This window comes from Lynx rufus, unplaced genomic scaffold, assembly GCF_022079265.1.
Source record: "Lynx rufus isolate CCGP_SWC_20201006 ecotype Redwood Valley unplaced genomic scaffold, mLynRuf1.p SCAF_21, whole genome shotgun sequence".
In the NCBI taxonomy this organism is placed as follows: domain Eukaryota; kingdom Metazoa; phylum Chordata; class Mammalia; order Carnivora; family Felidae; genus Lynx; species Lynx rufus.
In genome coordinates, this window is record NW_025814836.1 from 2,399,161 (window position 1) to 2,415,148 (window position 15,988).

At 39.1% G+C, this 15,988-nt stretch overlaps 1 protein-coding gene across 2 annotated transcripts in view; it reads right to left on the minus strand.

The window, feature by feature from the left end:
- Window positions 1-14,702, minus strand: part of GABRG3 (gamma-aminobutyric acid type A receptor subunit gamma3) — a 748,263-nt gene extending 733,561 nt beyond the window's left edge. For both annotated transcript variants that reach the window (XM_047086712.1, XM_047086711.1), the window contains exons 1-2: window positions 14,650-14,702; window positions 9,381-9,529 (exon numbers count right to left, since the gene is read on the minus strand). In XM_047086712.1, the coding sequence (XP_046942668.1) occupies window positions 9,381-9,529; window positions 14,650-14,702 (202 nt within the window). The remainder of the gene's footprint in view (window positions 1-9,380; window positions 9,530-14,649) is intronic.
- Window positions 14,703-15,988: the final 1,286 nt, after the last annotated feature.

A 15,988-nucleotide genomic window follows, 5' to 3' on the forward strand; every position in this document is an offset into this window, starting at 1 on the left:
TGAACTGTTATACAGATTTCCTCTAGAATCCCTTCAAGCCATGATATTCTATGAAACTATAATTTTGACATCTGCATTTGTCCCTCAAATGTGAATTAGTAGGATAACAACCTAATCAGTATGGGCACAGTAATACTTTATAAAAGGATCTGTAAGATATTTTGGATCAGGATGTTAATTACATACTGATGAAATGCTGACAGCTGAAAAAAAATCTCAATCTAAGACAGAGCTTTTATGCCACTGGAGCTGAGAGTTCTATTCCACTACTCATAAACCAGGCTGAATAGCAGCCAAGATGGTGTGTGGGTCTGGGAACACAGCAGACAGAAGGCATGTGACACTTTCTATTCTCTGTCTATGAGCCAGGTGTTATAATCTATAATTCTTACAACAGGACTTAGATTTAGTTTTAATTATTCCATTTAGAGATGGAAATCTATAAGTGGTGAAGTTGTTTCTTTCTCTCAGTGAATCTGCTGGCAACTGGTGGAAGAACCCATTATTTGAGTCCAGCTCTTTTCTTACTCAAACCCTCTCTAAGCCACATGAAGCTATTTTGCTCAATTCCTGCAGTAGTAATGAATAAACATAAGAAACAGATCATTTGTTATTCTATAAATGGAATTGCATATTCAAATCAAGTCCAGTCATTAGATTATTCCTAGGGACATGTGATCTCAGTTATTTACCAAATTACATATAAAAAATACTTATACATTGAAATCTCATTATATGTTTCCTACAAGCAAAAATACAGCCTGGTGAAAAAAAAGTCTTTTTAATGAACTGAACTGCATGCATATGCTCTAATACAGGCTTGCCTTACAAAGAACTCTGCCTTAGGTAAAACAATGCCATGGTAAAATCCTAAGTCTAAGGTACGTGTGTGAAAAGGATCACTGCCCAAAATGTGGGCATTATGTGGGGATTATGTGAGGAAGGGTCACCTACCACCATGTGTTGAGCTGAGGTGATGGGTCTTAACCCAGTGTCTGCTGGATGCCTACTTAGTCTCCCAAAGAGATGACAGGTATAATTTCTCCACAAAATTTATTCTCCACCCCCCTATGCATTTGAAATAGCTTTATGAGAGAATCAGTTAACTGTCTACAGTAATAGCTTTTACTTCAAGGACAGCAATTAAGAATGTCTGTTTCCTCTCCTCCTACATCTGTTCTGCGAATGGAGTGAATACATTTGAATTGTTTTCTGGATATACAGTAATTGTTGAGAAATGACAACTTACCCATCTGTGTAGTAGGCTGTGGTTTTTAGGTGAAGACTAACTAATCTGACCTAAATATACACTTGAAACAGCCCTCCGATGTGCATTAAGAAAGGAAAAGATTGTTAGAAAGGTCATCTGAAAATCAGTGCCCAGCTGAGGCAGTTAGTCTGCTATGCATTAGAGACCCCAAATATAGCACACCTTATCTTCAACTCTTTTCCTCTAACATGCAAGCACCGACACTTCAACACTTGAACTTCATTTCTTTGGATTAAAACCTTATGTCTCTTATTCTTTCTTAAAATATAAAAACCATCAGGATGAGGGACAATTGTATATATCCATTATAAATCATATCTTAATAATACATTTGATTCTTTGTACAGCCCTTCATACATTTCAAAATTCTCTCAAATTCTGTGATCTAACTTGAACTCTCAAAACCCTATGGAAGGACATGGTAGGAGTTGTCACATTTACACACATCAGGAAACAGCTCAGAAAGACATGAGGGTTTTCTCTGCCTTTCCACTGGCTATTCCAGGCTTCTCTCTGATACATCACATCTGTGACCAAAAGTCTTTAAGCAATCTTTTTATAGTTCTTTGGTTACTCAATCATGCTCATAATTTTTCACTGAAAGATATCAAAGAGCAACACAATAAGACATGATTTAAAAATTATACTTCAAAGCCCACTTATTATGTCTCTTAGTTGCTTAACATGCATTATCCACAACAAAACTAACTCCTAACTTATCTGGGGTCATATTCCCATACTTAGTATTGTCTCTTTCCCTTTCATTAGTATTGTCTCTTTCCCTTTTGTCATCCAGCAACATGACCCTGGAATGGGTAGGAGCTCCTCCTATAGCACTCAGCAGGGTATTCTCTAGGTCACTTCAGTAATCCTGAATCAGTGTGGAGCTACCATGTCCAGTTCTGGGAGGTGTGAAGAAAAGAAGTTCAGGACATCTTAGCCAGTGGAGCATTCCCCACTGAGGAGGAGGTTAGGATTCCTCTGTCTTCTGCCACCAAGTTACAGCAGTGGCAGAGATCACCTTCTCACTCATGCAACTAGCTTCTTCTCATACCGGATGCTCATCATTCCTCATTTAGAAGAAGTTTTAACTAAACTGGGAAAATAAACTTTGGAAAAGCCTGGAAAAGAAGTCCAGATATGCAAATACCTGAAGAAGAGGGATAGAAAATTAATCCTTCTTATCATGGACATAGCCAAGAAAAGATTATTCAGATGTTCTGCTTAGATTAAATGAGTCCATGAGTCATTTCTATGCACTGTGTATGTATTCGGTGTTCATTCACCTTTAAAAGCAAACAAATAACCTTTTATTTTTCCCAATACTGATTGTACTTGGTATAGACAGTCCAGATTATGGACAGGGAATTTGTATTCTGTAATACTGTATTTTCAGGAGAGTGGTTCAAATTTCTTGAAATCCTGAAGGGAGAGAAATTCACTCAGGTTCATTTCCTTTCCTTTTCACAATTCTCTTATTAGAAGGTTTATCCTCCTCCAGCCTTTTCGAGCTCACATGACAAGATCTGTTCCGGAGATAAATGATACCCTAAATAACCCTGAACTAGTAAAGGACATAGCAGAAGTATTACTTAGAATGATGGATAGTTAAAGATGGAGAACTAAAACAGATACATTCATAATTTAGAAGTTAGTTGAGGAGAGAGAATAGCTGGAAAAATAGTGAGTATTTTTAAAACATAATGATCACAATTTGTATTATGAAAACTAAGTAGAAGATTCCATGTGGATATGTTACTTCTATGCAACATAAATGAGTCTGTTCGATTCCATCTATTTATTGTTGACAATAACAGTGATGAGCCATTTTATTTATTTCCTGAGGATGCAGTTAGACTATGTATATTGGGAGATGCCAACGTAAACTACTGCATCTATAGTTAGGAACTGCGAACTGTGTCCTGGGGTGGGGGGAAAGAAGATCAATTCTCAGCTGCAGAACTATGGAAAGTACACAAAAGTGTTGCAGAAGCAGTTTCATGGCTGCAACACATTACATGATCCTCAAGACAGTCCTTCAATATGTGCTATTTCTATTGTACAGATGAGGAACTGATACTTAAAGAAATTCAAGGAAGACACTTGTTCCACTCTGGCTGGGAGGTAAGAGGGGGGCAGGCCATGAAAAGGGGTTCTTGTAGGAGGTAATATCTAGGCTTGAAGAAAGGTAGCAAAAAGCTTAGTATGGAAGTGGGAGAAGGGTGTTAATATAATCACACCTGGAATGAAAGAATAGAAAAATCAAGTATCCAGATAAGGAAAGCAGGAGGGTTGATGTCCCCAAAAGGTATAACATGTGAGGTGTGGAGTTTGAGGAAGTGAAAGTGGAAGTAGGTAAGGGCCAGATAGTGGCTTACCTCTTAATTTCATTCTAGGGGCTTGATTTTATCCTAGAATCAAGTGGAGTTTGAATGAATTTAAGCTAAAGAGTGCCTTAAACAGGCTTTCCTTACTCCAAAGTGGGATTCGCAATATCAACTCCTAAAGTGCTTTTTTGGGGGGACCCTACCCCCTTCCATCCTCTTTAGAAAAAAACAAGCATCTATGTTGCTCCCCACTTGTCCATGGTCCAGGGCTTGGTGCAGAGTGAAAGCACAGTAAATAGGGACTGACTGGGAGAGGGAGGGAGAGTGATAGAGAGGTGAGCAGATAAATTGGTAATTACAGTAAACTAATAATAGATCCATGTATAGCACTATGTTATGAAATACAAGTTGACTGTATCCTGATGAAGAGGCATCAGGGTTAAAGCACATAAAATGGGCTACATGTGAAAAAAGTAGTGAGAAAAGAAAATAAATTCTGATTTTTATAGGAAATTGTCCTTTAAAGCAAAGCCCTTCTAAATCCTGAAAGAAAATCATGTCTAATTCAGTATCTTTCACCAGGAGAGCTGATCTTGGGCAGTTATTCTGATTGAGCATCAATGAGTTGCAGGAATTAGCCATTCAGACATTGTTTACCATTTAAATGCAGCAGGAAGAGGATCCTATAATGCACCAGTGATGCTTCAGACTTTCATTAGGTCCTTCTGCTGCCCCAAGGATCATGACAATGTGAATGGTGGAACTTTAAAGTCATAGACCAAAAGATGTGTATCCTGGTTTACAGTTCAAAATCTTTCACTCAAAAACCACAGAGCCCTTCTGATGACATGAGGCTTTAGAAGAGTTGCCATCTAAAAAAGTATTCTTCCTTTATGTGTATTATGCTGTTTCACTTGGAAAATTCAAAATTCCTTATGAACATAATGGAAAAATAAAATCTCCAGAGTTGTGAATAGTGCTTGCCTTTTGCCTTAATATATCCCCTTCTGAGTGTTTTGGTGTGTGTGTGTGTGTGTGTGTGTGTGTGTGTGTAGAAGGGATTCTCTGTTTTTTAATAGGATTGCCTGGCATTTTCTACAACTAGTAATGTGGCTAGGTAATCTAGCTATAGTCAGAGATCTGGGTTGGAAGCTGAACTCACCCACTTTCTACCCATGTCCAATTTTCCACTTCTGAAGACAAATGTGGTGTCTACCATAGATTGAAGGTGCAGTGCTATACTGTAACACAAGATAAGCAAAGGATTATACTTACCCAGAACAGCAAGGAACAAGTCTTATTTATCTTTGCTCTAGGGCCAACCACAGTGTCTGACAACTAATGAGGAAATTAGCACCATTATCTCAATCTTCTCTTTCCATATTAATGCAGAATTACTGCAATCTTCACATTGCATAGACCCTTCATTTAAGGGGAAAATGTGGTGACAATTGAATTTATGAACCTTGTACAATGGTAATTTAGATGTACTGCTCACTGAATAAATGTCTTAAAGCTGCAAGGAAGTTTATGAGTAATTTGGTGCCCTTCTTTCATTGTATAGAAGAGGCAACAGAAACATGCAAAGATGACATGAATGCGCCAATAATGCACTGGGTATGTATCTCCAAACTCTCTGCACACTACATCACAAGGGTTTTGATGTTCTATGCCTACTGAAACCAGTGTAATTCTATGTCCTGCTACTGATAAATTGGACACCTGAGCCTCAAACTTGGAAAACCAGAGGAACAAAGAGCTGGGGTAGTATGCAAGCTAGCAAGCTGCTGGACTCTAAATGAAACTCAGCCCTATGGAGAAGAATAAATAAGCTACAGTTTTGGTTCATCCTATGAAAAAATGTGTCTGCCACAATCCCCATATTCTCTGATCATCACCAAGAATATGGTACAGGCCTGTACCAACAACTGTATGCATTCTTCTCCTGGCCAAACACACCACTTTTGTCTTGATCTTGGATCAGAATCTAGTTTTAAAATCAATCTATCATTAATCTATCAAAACAATTGATAGAAAACAACCTAGACAGAAAATCAGCAAAGATATAGCAGAACTCAACAATACCACCAAACAACAGGATCCAATCCATTCAGCAACAGCAAAATGCACATTCTTTTCAAGTGCCTATGGAACATTCAGCAAAATAGACCATATTCTGGGCCATACATCAAACATTAACAAAATCAAAAGAATTTAACTCATATAGAGTATATTCTCTGGTCACAATGGAATCAAACTAGAAATCAGTAAGAGGTAACAGGAAAACTTCCAAACACTTGGAAACTAAAAACACACTTCCAAATAGTCTATCATGTTAAGGGGGGAAAAAAACTCAAGAGAAAGAAACACATTGAACTTAATAAACAATGAAAGTCCAACATACCAAAATCTGTGAGATATAGCTAAACTAGTGCAGTGAGGGTAATTTAAAGTACCCTTGCTTAGATTAGAAAAGAAGAGTCTCATGTCAAGAAACTAAGTGCTACATCAAAACAGAAGAAGAGTAAACTAAACTCAAAGAAAGCAGAAAAAACAAATAATAAAAATAAAAGCAAAGCTTAATGAAATTGAAAACAGAAAAACAATAGAGAAAAACAATGAAACAAAAAGGAGATTCTAATAAATTACATTTAGAATAAATAATAAATAAATTTAGAATAAATAATAAATAAATAAATAAATAAATAAGAAAAGGTCAATCAAATAAATCTCTAGCAAGATGACAAAGAAGAAATAAAGATGACACAAATTACTGTTATCAGAAATGAAGCAAAGGATATATTATAGGCCCTAAAGATATTAAAAGGTTTATAAAGGAATATCAGAAACTACTCTACACACATAAATTAACATCTTAAAGGAAATGGACCAATTCCTTGAAAAGCACAAACCATCATAACTTACCTAATATAAGTTGAAGAGACTTATAACTATTAAGGAAATTAATTTGTAATGACAAAAATCCCAGAAAAGTAATCTCCTGACCCAGACAGTATCACTGGAGAATTCTATCAAATATTTAAATGAGTAGTTAACACAAATTTTTACACAATCTTTTCCAGAAAACAGATGAAGCTAGTGCTATCTGATACCAAAACCAAAGACTGTCAAAAAAAAAAAAAAAAAAAGGAAAAAGAACTACAGACCAATGTTCCTCATGAATAGAGATGCAAACATTCTTACCAAAATATTGGCAAATAGAATTTAGCAATATATAAACAGAGGTTTTGAAAAAGAGTATTATCAAACACATAACCATGTGGGGCTTATTCTAGGGTTGCAAGACTGATTCAATATTAGAAAATCACTCAACCTAATTCACCATATTAAGTGTCTAATATATATAAATATAATTTGGCAAAATTCAACATCATTCATGATAAAAAGAAAAAAAAACTTTCAGAAAACCAGAAATAGAGGGAACTCTCTCAGTTTGATAAAGAACATATACAAAATAACTCTAGGTAACATTACATTTAATAATAAAAGACTGAATGCCTTTCCTCTGAGATCTGGAACAAAGCAAGGTGTCCACTCACACTATTGCTCTTCAACAGAGTGTTGGAAGTTCTAGCCAGTGAAATAAGGCTATAAAATAAAATAAAAGACATACAGATTGGAAAGCAAGACATAAAACTTTCAGATGACATGATGGTGTACACAGAAAATCCCAAGGAACCTATCAAAAAATGAACACACAAAACTTCCTAAAACTAGTGAGTTTCAGCAAGTCAGAGAACACAAAATCAACATATAAATAATAACTATATTTCTGTATATCTAGCAATGACACAGGGAAAAAGAAAATTGTAAAAACAGTACCATTTGTAATCACTCCAAAAGCATGAAATATTTAAGGGGAAAATATAACAAAATATATTCAGGACTTGTATACTAAAAACTGTAAAACACTAGATGTAAAAAATTTAGGAAGATCTAAAATGGAAAAACATATCACATTTGTGGGTCTGAATACTCAACATAGTAATGACAGCATTTTTCCAAAACTAATACAGAGACTTAAAGGTTTTTCTAGATATAGACAAGGTAATTCTAAAATTCATATGGGAAACAAATGGATTATAAGAGTCAAAATAATTTTTAAAGAGAGGAATAAAGAGGCTGAACTAATCTACCCAATTTTAAGACTTACTATATAACTATAGTAACCAGGACTGTGGATATTGACACAGTGATAAAGATGAAAAGAACAAAATAGAGAACCCAGAAATAGCCTACACTAGTTGATTTTGGCAAATGTGTAAATGCAATTCAACAGAGAAAAGACAGTCTTTTTAATAAATGGTGATAGAGGAACTAGATATCCATACCAAAAAAAAAAATGGTGAAGGGAGCTTAGCTCTAAACCTCACACCCTGATTTTATATAAAGACAGATAATGAATTAAATGTAAAACATAAATTTATAAAACTTTTAGAAAAAAACAAAGGAGAAAATCTTGAGGAACAGGGGCTTCATGAAGAGTTCTTAGACAACTCCAAAAGCATGTTCCATAAAAGATTAAAAATCAATAAACTGAACTTCATCAATATTAAAAAATTTTCCTCTGTGACAGATCTTATTAAGAAGATGAAAAGACGAGCTACAAATTGAGAAAAACATCTGCAAACTATATCTGGCAAAGGAATCACACCTAGATTATATGAAGAACTCAATAACGGAACAGCAAAAATAAAATAAGATAAAATAAATAAAATAAAAATAAAATAAAATAAAATAAAATAAAATAAAATAAAATAAAATAAAATAAAATAAAATAATTTTTAAAGGGCAACCAATATGAAGAGACATTTCAATGAAGAGGACATAATGTTGGCAAATACACACATAAAGGGAACTCAATATCACTAACCATCAGGAAAATACTAATCAAAACACAATGAGGTATCAATCTAGTAGATTTATACCTATTAGAGCAGCTAAAATAAAAATAGTGACATTGTTGGTGAAGACAGAGAAACTAAATCTCTCATACATTGCTGGTGGGAACAGAAAATGGTACAGACACTTTGAAAAAAAAGTTTGACAGTTTCTTAAAAAAACTAAACAGACATTTATCGTATGGCTTAGCAATCATACTTCTGGGCATTCACCCCAGAGAATAAAATCTTATTTCCACAAAGAAACCTGTAAACAAATACACACAGTCATTTTATTTGTAATGGACAAAAACTGGAAACAACAAAAATGTTCCTCAAGAGGTGAGTGGATAAACAAACTGTGGTACATTGCTGCCATGGATGATTATGTAGTAATAAGAAAGAACACACTACTATGAATACACACAACAACTTGAATGGATCTCCAAATCACTTTGCTGAGGGAAAAAAAAGCCAATCTCAAAAGGTCACATACTGAATGACTGCATGAATGTGACATTCTAAAAATGACAAAAATACAGAAATAACAAATAGTGGCTGACGGGGGTTAGGAATTTTGGAGGAGAGAGGTAGGCATGACTACAGGAGCAGCAGGAGTGGGATCTTTATGACGACAAAATAGTTCAGTATGTTGATTGCAGTGGTCCTTCCATAAATCTACATATGATAAGACAACATGAAACCATGCACACACATTGTAACAGTGTCAATCTCTTCGTTTTGACATGATACTACAGTCATAAATTATGTGACTGCACTATCTTTGCAATTTCCTTTGAATTTATCATTATTTAAAGTAAAATCTTAAAGAATATATCTCACGGTATATTTTCTATTGGAATAACAAACATCAACACTCACTTCCAATATCTGGCCTCAGCTTTTTATCATATTCTCTTAGCAACTTGTTGAGGATAAGAGTCACATCAGTGTCTTGGGATTTTGGAGCCAAGACCCACTTTTGGTTTGATGATGAATCTTCATATTCATCCTCTTCCACCTTCCTGGACCTGTAATTATGGCACAAAGTGTGAAGTATAAGTTGTAGCAATAGCTCCAGGAAGTGTCTTAAGCTTGGCCCACTCAAGCACCATTGACATAGGTAGAAAGTCCCCAATACTCACAGCCCAATCAATGGGTTACATCTAAAATGAAAACAAAACAAAACTCATTTTAGAAATAATCCAATTGGATGAATGCCACTGCTCTTAACATGTTTTCATTAAATGTCACAAAATTATTCCTTGTGTACGTTAAACTATAGACTGATAAGTAAATTAATGCCAGAAGGTCAGCCAAGCAGCAATCACCCTTGCTTGGATCCACCTTGAAAACCTTGAAGGTCAAAACACAAACCTTCCAGATGTTTGTCAGATGGTGACTTTACATGCTGTTTCCACCCCCTACTGCCAAGACCTCATTTTAGTTGAAGGTGAGAATAGGTTTTGCAGAATCACACTCACTGAAAAATAGTTAAGTCTGAATTCTGTTCTTCTTAAGGAGACTGGAACCTTCGGTCAAGGTAGACATGGGCACATTATCAGGTGGTCTGTTTGGTCAGCACTAATGTGTGGTGACAGGGAACAGAGATGGTGTTTGGTGAATAACTTCTGGCAAGTTGACATGCCTCCTCCAACACAAACTGATTCATTTCTTACAGAGCAGGCTAATACAGACATTAAAAATTAAAATATTTCTAATATGTCTTAATCATTTGGCCCCTCAATAAATGGATCAAAATGAATGTTTAAGCACCTTTGAGCTTGTCTCATGCAACATGACAGCTACCTCTCCTGGGTGATACACACTGACAGGAGTACTTGAATGGAGAGGCATCAAAATGACAAGTTAGTTTTCTTAGCTGAGTGAGGCCACCTCAACAGCACAGCCTTTTGGGCTTGAAAAGAGGAGAGTCTCCTTCTGCATCAAAGCAGCATTTCCAGGTGGACTGCATTTACTAGGGCAAAAAAAAAAAAGCCTGTAAAACAACAAACAGTTTTGCTTATACTCTGTCAACATAAATGCTTTAGTGACTTTTCACCAAAGAGAACAAAATATTGAATAGAAAATTGTATTGAGGTTTATTTGTCCTGACTTTGTATCAGCTCATTTCTGTTTAGCTTCCCAGAGAGAAGCCAAAATGTTAACATTATCCCAGGGCAACTGTGCTCTGGGACACAAGTTTCTTTAAGTTAAATTTTGGAATTGTCTAAATTATCTACAATGAACATGAAAGAAATGAAGAGAGTAAATTTTCAAAAATTTATTATCTCTACTTTGTTTAAATCCTCACAATCATATATATAATATTATATTATAATCACATAATTATATCTATAGTATAATAGTTTATATAATTTTATGTAATATGTAATCATACATATATGTCATATATTATATACATTATAGTCTTTTTATGAGTATTAACTAGCCTTAACCTAGATTAGGGCAGTATCATATAGTCTAGTCTCAGATGACTATACACATTTATATAAGATTTTGAAAATGAGTACATGGTATATGTCTGGCAGATTGATTTCACTGAAGTTTTTCCTAGGCTTATCTTAAACTGTAATTATATTTCTTGAATATGTATCGACTAGAAGGTTAAAATAAATCATCCATAGAAACTATAAATTGCTGGGAGTTTTTATTTGCACTTAACATTCACCATCAATAAGAACTTAAAAAATTTGGGACACATTCAAGAAGTGACATGTTGCATTTCATTATTTGTAAAACTGAACTTTTACAAATAACAATATAGAATTTAAAATGTCACTGTAGAATATTTTATCAGAAATATTGTCAGGAATATCGTGTTGGGGAAAAAAAAAAGAGAGGCTGAAGTAGGCTCTGTAGGACTTGGTTAGCTAGAAGCAATCATTGCCCACAGGACCTGGCAATTCATTCCACAGCAAAACCATTTGGGAGACTGGGGACAGAGGGACAGATCACCTTGGCAGAATCACATATAACATTCTCAAGACATGTTACAACTCAGCCACAGTCCTTTCCTCTATCACTCTGTTGTCTCTCTGCCTCTTTCTCTCTTTTCTCTCTTCTCTTTGCCTCCCATCCCTTTCTCTCTTACCCCTCTCCTGAAGTCCCCTCCCCCACCCCCAAAGACAGCTCACTCCACAGACCAGACTATGCTTTTCGTGCTCTGCTATTTTTTATTGCCCCAATGGTCATATGTACATAGATTGAGAACATTAACTCTTCATCAGTTCTCTATATATACACAGCCTTCGTTTCTGAAAAATTCTTTTAACTACTTCAAATGCAGGTGTTATAATGAGCCTAATTCTCCCTCTAGTGGTGAGGAGAGGGTTTTCCTGAAATTGCATAAGCGTCTTCCTTAGAGGCCAAGGCAGGTGAGAGTGGGAGAGAGGAGGAAGGAAAAGCAGCAGCATCCTCTCCCACCCCTTTAGGAGGTCAACCAGGACCTACAGCTTGATGGCTGGGCTGGGGTACACAGTTGCAAAGCGTGGGCAGAGATCCCCTTGTCTCCTTAGAGACTGACACTGAGCTTTTCCCAATTCTGATCTTCCGTCAGTTTGCTGCAGGACTTCAGAGAATGAAATAAAAGCCTCACAGTGCTGATGTCAGACCACCAGCCCCACAGGAAAATCTTCCCTTTGATGAAAACCAAATCTCATCTCAGAGGACCCACTAGAATGTGAATAAAACACGAATGATCTGCTTTTCTAAGTGGGTTATATATAATCTTTACGAGTGTTCTGTTATCAGGATTTTGGATCCTAAATACTATAACTGCAATTAGCTTTTTCTTAAAAACAAACCAGCAATGTATCGTCATTTTTAGATGTTATTTTCACATCTTACACCTTCTCTTTGACTAGAAGGACAAAGAGACTAAAAATAGTGTTTTTAAATATTAAAGGAGCTCCTAAACCTCAGAAATCAGTTAAGTGTCTGCAAGGTATCACCAAGCTCCAGGCATGACTTAGTGCATTCTAATGCATAATAAGCACATCCATGGGGTGTCTGAACAGGGTGCTTTTCTCTCCATGGAGTTGCCAAGCCATCACCACAGAGCACACTGTTAGAACATTTTCCAGGGATTTTGAACACCAGAAGGGCATTCCAGAGTGCAAACAAGAACCCTCTCAGCATTAATAACAGTTATGAAAGACGACACTGGTCATCAGATTATTTTACATGTCTGTAAAACCCATTCAAAGAATGAAGACACTTTCAAAGGAGAGGCGTATAGCAATATAATTAGTTTAAAATTTGGATTTTCTTGCAATTGATATACAACCTCTATTTTGAAGTCCAGGGAATGAACCAAGATATAGAACATATTAAAATCATTACATGTGCCTTGGTGAAATTTAAGTATGAAGAATCCCAAGAAATTAGACATGTATTTGGGAATTCCCTAGAAACCTGACTGCTTCATGTTAGATACTAAGACATCTTCCTACTTCCTAAGACCATAAACTAATGAGGACAATGAGCAGTTTTCCTTTTAGCATATTAAGTATCTATAAATCTAAAGTATCTGTAATTAATGATCTAATTCTGAAATATAGGTCACTTCATCCAGTTTGTGGCAACAGAAAAGATCATGTGGATATGACTTCAAATCTGGATTATATACTTCAGAATTCTACATTATGCCTGGTGCTATCTGCTGGTCTCTCTGGCTCTAGACAGAGATACATCCAGGCGGAATCAATTTCAGAAAGTGGGCTTCCATTTCCTTCCCCAGTTCTCTCCTTAGACGGGAAGAAACTGGAGTTGAAAGGCCCAATGAGTACTATGCCTGGTGGAGAGAGCTGCCTGTGAGTCACCAGTTGACAGTCTCTGGCACACTATCTGCCTTTCACACTTTCACCTCTTAGTGGGGATAATGGTACGGAGGGGATGGCCAGGGCTTTCTTCTTCAGAGCCAAACACCCCTGCCAAAGGTGGGGAGTGAGACTGGGGCTCCTATTACGTCTTTTAATATTTGTTAATGTACCTCCTTCCTTCCTTCCTCACATGAATGAAAATGTAAGCCTGTCATCGTCTACTGACACTTGCAGCACTTACTGCCCATAGGAAGGCTCTCTAGTTCTCTAGCTTCCAGATACAGAAAATAAAGAGGTGTCAAAACAAGAGTGTTTTGGGGAAGTGGGTGTCCCAAGATTCTTGGGATGGGGATAGGGGGAGAGGCATGGAGCTGCTCTGATTTCCAAAGTCTGGGCCAGAGATCTAGTCTAGGAGACAGAACTAAAGAAACCAAACCCAGAATATCCTGTTATATTTACAGCAACAGGGTTTAACCCCTCTGGTCCCATTGTCCTTCCACCCTCATGAGCCATCTTCATCCTTTCCTGGAGGTCTCTAAGCTCCCATTATTTGGTTGCTATTCTAGGATGCAGGTTATGGGTATTTATGGTAAGATAATGTCTTACAGTTGCCAGGAAAAGCCTTATAATCAATTATCAACATGCTTTATGGGAGTAAGTGTGTATGTCTGTGTATGTGAAAACTGGCTCATCTAGAAGGGGTGCGTGTGTATAGTATGCGTTTGCAGAACCTGGAGAGGAGAATCATTTCTGAGAAGAAGGGTTCTTTCCCTTGCTCCAATCCTCTTCTGCCTGCCTCCAGCCTGGATGTTCTTTGCCAGTGTGATCTAAACTAGGCAGCTAGGAAATCATGACTTCTTAGTCCTGGGAAATTTCAGAGTGATGGAAATTATACAGAACGTCAGTCAATGTGTTTGTATGAACCCCTGGAACACTTGTAGAGAGGGGTAAATGGGAGGTACACACCGCCGGTCATTTATGATAGTGGTTTTCAAAACCCCTTAAAACCACCATATCCGAAAAGCTTCAAGAGAAGAGCCCCATTAATCTCAGAGTCCCCACATTCCTGGTTGCAGAGAAGGCTGCAGCCGCCCAGCCTGGAGAGGCAGATAGCCCTGTCAAAGGGGAGACTGGGACAGGTGAGATGCAGGCGGACTCCGTCTCCCCCAGGCCGGCCCCAGCGGGGCTATGCCGCAGCCCAGCCGACGGCGGGACGCACCGGGACTCCTGGCCGGCAGACAGCGCCCCCCGCCGCCTTCCCGTCCCGCTCGGAGCCTCCAGGGCTGCAGGGCCCGGGCGCCACTTACCGGGCGTGCAAACCCGAGAACAGACAGAGGAGGAGGAGCAGCTTCGGGGCCATGGTGCGGTGGAGCTCGGGGAGCAGGGTCTGGGGCCTCCAGCCAGGCGCGGCTTCCTCCGGAGCGCGGGTCTCGCCTCCGCGGGCTCTTCCCTCCCTCGCTGCCTTTGATGCCACTGACTGCGGCGCCACTCGGGCTCCCGGCCACCGCGGCCGGACAGGTGTGGGCTCGGGCGGGCCGCTGCGCCCCCGACGGCCCGCGGGTCTGCGCCCAGCTCTGCGGGGTGCACGCGGGGCACCCTGCCACCGCGGCGCGCCGCCCCCGCCCGCTGCCCGCCGCGCGCCTGCCGCCTCCAGCCGCCTGGGCGCCGGGTCAGCACAGCCTGGTGGCGGGAGCGGGTGGGCTCGAGCAGTCCCTAATCCCGCCGCGCCGCAGCCCCGCGCGGCGCTGCCCCCTCTGCCGCGAGCTGCGCGCGGGTGCACAGGCGGTGGGCTCTGCGCTCGGTGTGCGGCCGCCGCACGTTCGGAGATGGGGGCAGCAAGGCGGCCGCTCCTCTGGCAGCGCCTGCGAGGCGGCCCCGGCGGGGAGGAGTTTCCCCTATTACACGCCTGGCAACGCGTGCGGCGAAGAAAGCAAGGTTTGAATGGACTCAGAGTTTGAGGCCGGGGAGGGGGCGGGGCTCAGCGGGGGAGGGGAGGCCTGGGGATCCCATAGGAAGCCTTTAGAAGAATCCCAGGGATTGGCATCTCAAGGTTAAGAGTGAGCCCCCGAGTCCGACGCAGTACGTTCCTTCTGTCTTCTCAGCAAACGCGGTGGTTCTCCCGCGCTCCCTGACCGACTGTTGTCTGTCCTTCCCCGCGTGTCTTCAGCTAGGTAGCCATAGCAAAAGGTTTGCTGAAGGCGCCCTTTCCATGCACATGCCCTGCTAGGTCTACTGAGCTCCTATGCACTACTAAGATCTTGTGAAAAAGTGGCTTCCTAGGGATATTTAGAAAAAAGCATTCCCAATATGGACCATCCTAACACATACAATAAACAGGTGGAGGAAACCCCCCACACACACACACACAATTAAATGTAGGAGAAAGACTCACCCTAAGTCAAAAAGTAAATGTCGTCCTGTTTTATTGAACCATGAAGAGCACTTCATTCAGTGTATTTTCACTACCCAAAGACAGAAAATTGCATTTATGTTCTCATTTGTGATAATCACGCCAAAAGCTAGTCTTTCACTATGTATTACAATCTTTACAATGTTACCATAGCCTAGAATAAGTCCACTAAGAAGTTTGCTTTTGTACTGCCAAAAATAGCTCTTAGAAAGTATTTCATATTTGAATTACTACTT